Source organism: Zea mays, chromosome 1 (genome assembly GCF_902167145.1).
Source record: "Zea mays cultivar B73 chromosome 1, Zm-B73-REFERENCE-NAM-5.0, whole genome shotgun sequence".
Taxonomy (NCBI): domain Eukaryota; kingdom Viridiplantae; phylum Streptophyta; class Magnoliopsida; order Poales; family Poaceae; genus Zea; species Zea mays.
In genome coordinates, this window is record NC_050096.1 from 298,001,063 (window position 1) to 298,008,345 (window position 7,283).

Below are 7,283 nucleotides of genomic sequence, written 5' to 3' on the forward strand. Positions count from 1 at the left end.
CATAAGGCAGTGGTGAAAAGGTTTAAATACTAACTACGACATACAATTGGATCTAGATCTAACGTATAAATAAGTCTGCTTGCACGCCTTCACCTAATGACTGCTTGTATAGTAGTCCTTGACCATGAAGTGAGTCTTCCGAGTCATGATCCTTATATGATACAAACTTCTCGGAGTGTTGATGAGCCCTATATGAATTTGAGGGCAGTTTTTGGAACCACGTCAGATGTCACGTTAACTAAGAAAGAGACCAAATCGGACTAAGTTGGAATTTTAGAGATAAATTAAACTAATTAAAAATATACAAAAAAAATTCATATATTTATTTGTTAAGAAAATTATCCAAACACTTTAAGTTGAAAAATAATGCAATTAAAAATCTCAATTTCTAATTTAATCTTGAAAATTCCGTACAACAAGAGTCTCTATAGCCCATCGTAATAACAGAGAATTCTTCTATCCCACTCCAAGCCTCATCCGTCCTCGGTTCCTTAGGATGTGTTTGGTTGTAATGATAGGTTCCTTAGGATGTGTTTGGTTGTAATGATAAGATAGGATATAACGATCTCTTAAATAAGTTTTTTTGGTTTAGGTTCAAGTATTAGAACAGAACTATCACAATGTTGTTCCTAATTATCGCTTAAAATTAGAGAGACGAGAGAGGACGCCAGAGAACGTCCCTGTGCTACCTGTCCCGTAACCAAACGCATCAATCGATGAGTTCAGATAGGTGCTGGTGATTCATAGCTTGCGTCCGTAGTTCATCTGATAGAGTGCAGATAAATCAGATGAGTTAATCAGATAGGTAATTTGAGTTACAGGAATTTAGAGGCCCGCTGAAGCAAAATAATTCAAAGTTTTCAGTACTTCACTGTGCTGAACACATGCACACTGTCAGAAAAGCGTTGATCTTATAATGATATAAACTGAAACTGGTACAAGAGTTCTGCAAATGTCATCATCATTGGAATGACGTGATGGTTCAGGCAGTTCAAAACAAGATTACAGACCGTAAATAGTAACAAAACGAGAAAGAACTGTATCTATATGCTGAAAGTTCAATGGAAAGCTGCAACATCCTCTCTCCACTCTCCAGGTTGAGGTCCGAATGTATACTGAACCAGTTACATACGACGAGATCAAACAATCTATCGCTTGTGTACAAAATGTGTACTCTTAAATGATATCCGACTGAAGAAACATAAAACCTGAGTATCCTAGACATCAACCAAAGTACTTCAATCAAAACCTCCAGGTTGGCGGTGTTGTAGACTATAGTAATCCAAACTACATCAGTACTCCTTGTTAGAAAGCTTTTCAAGTAAGTTCCTGCTCCTTGATGCTGGCCAATCTAGCATTTTCTCGGTCACGCTTGAACACTGTATACAGTGGGGTGTAAAACATGAGGCACAGAGCAAAAGGGACAATCATCATAGTCAATAGACCTCTAGAGAGTGCATAAGCTCCATCCACTGATCCATGTGATAGATCGACGGCCTTTGCATTGTAGCCATAGATCTTTTCGGTCACTAATCCAACAGCAGGTGCAGCAAGCGAGCCAAATGAACCCTCAAATGCGCGGTCAAAGGCGTAGATCATTGTGCGGTGCTTGGGAGGGACTACCTCTGCGAACATGGGGTTGTTTGCACAAGTAGCGCACCAGCTTATGGTAATTCCCATTAAAAAGAGTGTGACGGCATAGGCAGACCAGTAATCAACAGACTGGGGAATGACTGTGAGGAGGATCCATGAAAAAGGGATGCCCATGAAGGCGCTGAACTGAGCGCACATGACGCGAGCAGAATCTGGATAGTATCTAGATAAGACATCTGCTATCACACCACCCAGAAATGATCCACTGGCGCACCCAATAGCGAAAAAGCTATTCAGCGCCGCTGAGCTGCTGTTGTCGAAACCTATAAGGGTTGAAGAGTGCAAATGTTCAACTAAAGAAACGGATACTAATCAATTGAAGTATTGAAAAAAAGTCCAATGCCTCTGTACCAATGAGTTCAAACCACATGGTGAAGAAAACTACAGCAGCCCATGGTAAAGAGCCAACAATGCCTTGCAACACAATGATTTGAAAGGTCCGAACTTTCATTACGGATCTCGCCGCTATCCACGAATCCTTCCAGATGGAATGTGGAGGAAGGATACCATTGCTGACCAAATGTAACCTGCCATTTATTTAAGATTGTATTATTACAATGATATGCAAATATACAATTCCATTGGTAGTCATCCACGAGATCAACTAGGAATAAAAAACATACTTTCATAAATCTTTCACTCAGATGAAACTTTTATAGCTGATAAGAAGAATATGCAGTAATACTACTACGCCTTCCACATAAAACTCAGTGTAATTTATCTTTTAAAATATGAATAGGCAAGATAAGAGCTTTTCCCTAAAAAAAAAATCAAAAGACCATACCTCTCATTGTCCTCACCACCGCCAAAATGGCTTGGAGATAATTTCCTAGGATCAACAGTGTAAAGGTATACAAGAAGTCCAATTAAGAAGCTCACAAATGCAACAGATATAAATGCAAGCCGCCATCCTGGAAAACCATAATAATCCCCTCCAGCCACGATGGTTGCCAAAACACTACCTCCTATCCCACCTACTGAACCAATAAGTGATAGCAAACCAAATCCCGCTCCACGTGTGCCATCTTTGTAACTATCAGCAATGAAGGATTGAAGAGCTGGTATTACAATGGCAAGCCCAACACCATTAATAGCTCTCCAGAATGCAACCTGCCCAAAATACTGGCTGACACCAACAGCCCCCGTTGACAAAGCCCAGAACGCAGTCCCTATCGCAAGCACTGCAGGGCGGTCATAGTGAAGAGCAAGAACACCTGCCAAGGGAGATGCTATGGACTTCAGAAAGTTCATCAGAAATGTAAGGTACCCCAGATCAGTAGGACCGGCATCGAAAGCAGCACTGACTTCCTTGTAAACAGCTGGGAGGAGATTCTCATCAGCTCGTTCCAATATAGAAGCTAGGTTGATGAGTACAAGGGAAATTGATAAACCAAATATCTTCTTTGACCTGAAACAAGGAGAAGATTTAGAGCATGATTTCACAAGAAAAAAGGAAGGTAAGTGCCCTTCTAGATTTCAGAAACTCAAGGGATGCTCGTGAATCATGTGATACTTTTGTGTCACAAAATATGTTTCAAACTATTCCGTCAAACCAATATAATTACACTCGAACCACACAAGATGACGCCCATATGGGCCACTAGTATACTTTAATTTATTTCTTGTTTTTTGAACCTAATTCATGCTTTTCGTTCTTACCAGTCCCCTCCAGTATTTGTGTCACAACCGGTAGGTGGAATCCTAATTTCACATGAAAATATCAATAGCCATTAGCCAATCTGCTTGTGATATGAGATTGAGCTAATAGCATCCGAAAGGAACATATACCGGTGGATTGGTTTGCAACTTTCCAACTCTCTAATCCATAGTTAGAAAATGCTTCTAGTAAACAGGGAGCCTCGCTGATGCTCCAGAACTGACATAATTTTTGGTTTCGTTGGAATGTAAGCGCTCCTAGTTGCTCAAGGGGATCTATCCTGAGGTCTTACCAACATCAGTTCAGAATCTCTCTAAACACTGTAGCGGTGTTCCAGAGACCACATTGGCACCTTTCAGTCTCGAGATCATTGTACAATCCTCACTTCCCTGAGAAATTACCGTATATAAATTCTAATTTATCTTTCAGAAGTTCAAGCGCAACGTGAGCACTCCCCTGAATACAGATGGCAGCCAAAGTCATTGCTCAAACGCATCCGTGTTACGTACTTGCGTTGACAGGCTCAGGAATCCTCCAATCCACTCGAGGCTGAGTGGCGGAACAATCCAGCTCCATAGCACCCTGAGTCAACTCTCCCCAGGAGGAAAAAAATCCCTCCTTTCACCTCAATCAAGAGGGATTAACACGACGAACTCGACGGCCCTTTATAAGACACTAGATTTGGATCCCCAATTGAAGGACGCACTGAACGCAGCTACGAAAGCAAAGCGACTTTTTGTATAACAATAACTGGGCCGGGATCCCATGAAGCGAAGGAACCGCCCATCAAGCCGGAAGAAATGACCCCTCTCTTCTCTTTGCAGACTAGAAGGAAGAATCTGCAGCTTACCTCATGCTGGAATTCAAGTGCCAGCATCCAGGACCAGGAGCAGGAGATCCCAACAACCGCTGCTCTGCGGTTACGGCCTCGCCGTCAGCGTCGTTCGGATCCTCCGAGCTTTCTTCTCCCCGGATGTGTCGCTGGTCCAGTGGCCCGCGCCCGCCCGGTTGGAGGTTGCAGGAAGCAGTGATCCAATGACCCACCACGAGGTGACGAGGGGCAAGGACCGGAGATCGCCTGGTTGGAAAAAAAAAACTTCCGTGGTTTGACCTGTGATTACTCTTTGCGTAGCCTGTGCCGGAGATTTTGGTTGCCCGTCGTGGCAGGAAGGGTGCCATAATATATTAATCTTATCCGAACAACCAAAAGTTATTTAAAATGTCATCCAAAATCAGATGAAACCTCAAAAGATATGAATACGATTTTTTTACGTTACGATAGTGTAAATCGAAAGTTTGATCATTGTTACTAGAATCGTAAAATTGTAGCCATATAATAAATAAATAAATAAATAAATAAATAAATAAAGCCAAATGCCACGTTCGCTTCAGATTTTTAAGAAATCGGCTGTTGCTGCTTCTAATCTTCAACTGCTACTAATTGATTTTGATTACCAACTAAGCATAGTTTAGTTGTTGTTGTTGTTGTGTTCCTTCTATGCAATTTGCTCATCTCAATTCAAGTGCTTGATTTAACGTAGTTGCTTGTATTTTTTTTAAATCTGAGCTCTTCGCTTAGTCCGTTTAAGTATCATAAGATATGATATTTTTTTCAATAATGCACGATCGATGTACTTTAATGACACTGTTATGACTTTGTACCGTGTAATATCAGATATTTTTGTTGATGTACTTTTTTCATTGATTAATCTATGAATGATGCTACTTTAGTTTCGTGTGTGCTTTTTTTCTCCCGGTCGAATTGATGGTACTGTGATATTTTTTCTTCATATTTCTTGATATTGCAACATGTATTTTGATAAATCGTTGAAGATATTTTCTCCAGATATCTTATATGGTCTTGTTGGATGTTGGAACATGCCTTGGACATCAGGGCTAGTCATTCCCGAAAATAAAACAATAACACAATAACAATCACTTCGTCATGGATTCCATGAAGGCGTTGATGTTCTTCAAAGATTTGCCCTCAGGCCCCATGCTCCTCTCTGCCAATTCCTTCAATCTTTTCACCCTTTCCTTCACACCACTGTCACCCATTAGGCTCGTCAACCTCTCCATGATCCTTTCCTTGGCGACAATGCCATCACCGCCGTCGGGCACCACCCTTAACCCCACCTTCCAGATATCACAAATGTATGCCTGGTTCGTGAACTGGTCGGTGAAGTAGGGCCAGCAAAGCAAAGGCACGCCATGGCGGACGCCCTCCAGCGTCGAGTTCCACCCGCAATGCGTCAGGAAGCAGCCGACAGCAGGGTGCGCGAGCACTTTCTCCTGCGGCGCCCACTCCACCACCTTGCCCCTCGCATGGCGTGGCAGGAGATCCGTGAACGCGGGCGGGAGCTCGGCCGCCAGCCCCGGCCGGAACACCCACAGGAAGGGGCGGGCGGAGGCCAGCAGGGCCAGCGCGAGCTCCTGGAGCTGCGCGGGGCTCATGACCGTCAGGCTCCCGAACGCCACGTACGTCACGGACCCACGGGGCTGCGCGTCCAGGAAGGACGCGCAGGCCTCGTCGTCGGCGCGCCAAAAGTGCCCGGCCGGCGCCTCGCTCGTCCGGCGCTGGCAGGTGCGCAGCGGGCCGATCGGGAGGATGGAGGCGGCCGCCGGGGAGTGGGCGCCGAAGATGTCCGGCTCGAGGTCCTCGAAGGTGTTGCAGAGGACGACGTCCGCCTTAGCCACGGCGGCCCACGCGGTGGTGGTCAGGTAGTGGAAGACCATGCGCTCGACGTCGCGGTTGCCCATGTAGTTCCACGCCAGGAAGACGGCGTCCATGGGGGGCATCGACTCGGCCAGCCGGAACGAGTGGTTCTCCTGCTTCACTGGAGCTCCTGCACGCACGCGCACCATTCTTCAGCTTTGGCCTTTGGGCCTTTGGCCATTGGTTCCCAGCCCAAGAACGCAGCCATCGACGACGCCGACGCCATTAATAATGAGTAAAGTAGTCACAGTTGTGCTGCCCCGCACTGTAGCGGCCATTAATATTAATAATGAGTACGACAGTACGAGTACTCACCGTCGTCATCGATGACGCCATCGCGTATGAGCTTCTTGGCGCCGAACAGGACGGCGAGCACGGCCGCCGACGCGGGCCAGAGTGCGGCGGCCGGGAGCCCACGCCGCTTGACCGCGTCCAGCGCCCACGACATGCCGACGTCGACCACGACGCACGTGACCCTGCCGAGGCGCTCGTCGTCGGCGTCGAGGAGCGCGTCGAGCCGCAGCGGCATGGCCTCCTTCATGCAGGCGTTGAGGCGGACGAAGTTGTCGCGGTCCTCGCCGTCGCCCATCCCGTCAGCGACACCCACGAGCCGCAGCCGGCCATCGGGCGCCCGGCCGCCGCCGGCGGCCACGACGACGCGGCGGTGGTTGAACTCGGTGTTGACGAAGGTGACGGCGAAGCCGCGGTCGAGGAGGCGGTCGGCCAGCTCCATGAACGGGATCACGTGGCCCTGCGCTGGGTAAGGGAGCAGCAGCGCGTGCGGCGCCGGCGTGCGTGCGGCATCGGCGCCCATCTTTTCGTCCGCCCGGGGTTCTTGGTCTTGGGTGAGCCGTAAGCGACTGAGCGTGTATCAGTCTCTATCTGGGAAGCTGCGTAATATAGCGGTGTGGGCTGCAGAGGCGTCCGGATGGCAGGCGGCCATCGCTCCGCCGACATAACTGCCTACGTTATTATTATTTCTTTCTTTTAAAAGAATCAGCGAGACGGAATTAGTTAATGTCCACTACAAATCTGGAATTACTTCGTTGTAAAGCTATCTGCACTGGGCTTCGGCTTAACTTCCAACAAAAACACGTACAGTACAGGAAGACTGGAAGAGAATGCTGCAGCGCTGTACGCCATAGTGCACTGCATAGCTCCGGAGCAACAGGAATCCGCCAAATATGGTGCGTGCCATTTCATTCCGCACTACTTGTTGACAGTACCAAAATCATCTATTATATAGAGGGAAAAAAT

The 7,283-nt window shown here is 46.8% G+C and overlaps 1 protein-coding gene and 1 pseudogene across 2 annotated transcripts; both read right to left on the reverse strand.

The window, feature by feature from the left end:
* Positions 1–1,258: 1,258 nt before the first annotated feature.
* Positions 1,259–4,381, reverse strand: LOC100502352 (uncharacterized; annotated as a pseudogene). Its single transcript, NR_145696.1, has 5 exons — positions 4,161–4,381; positions 2,959–3,061; positions 2,438–2,867; positions 2,005–2,180; positions 1,259–1,916 (listed from the first exon to the last, which is right to left on the reverse strand). The product of NR_145696.1 is annotated as an uncharacterized protein (transcript).
* Positions 4,382–5,153: 772 nt separating this feature from the next.
* Positions 5,154–6,905, reverse strand: LOC100284856 (cytokinin-O-glucosyltransferase 2). Its single transcript, NM_001157751.1, is given in 2 exon segments — positions 5,154–6,156; positions 6,342–6,905. Coding segments are annotated over 2 exon segments (1,410 nt in total). The 5' UTR covers positions 6,841–6,905; the 3' UTR covers positions 5,154–5,245.
* Between the last annotated feature and the right edge of the window lie 378 nt (positions 6,906–7,283).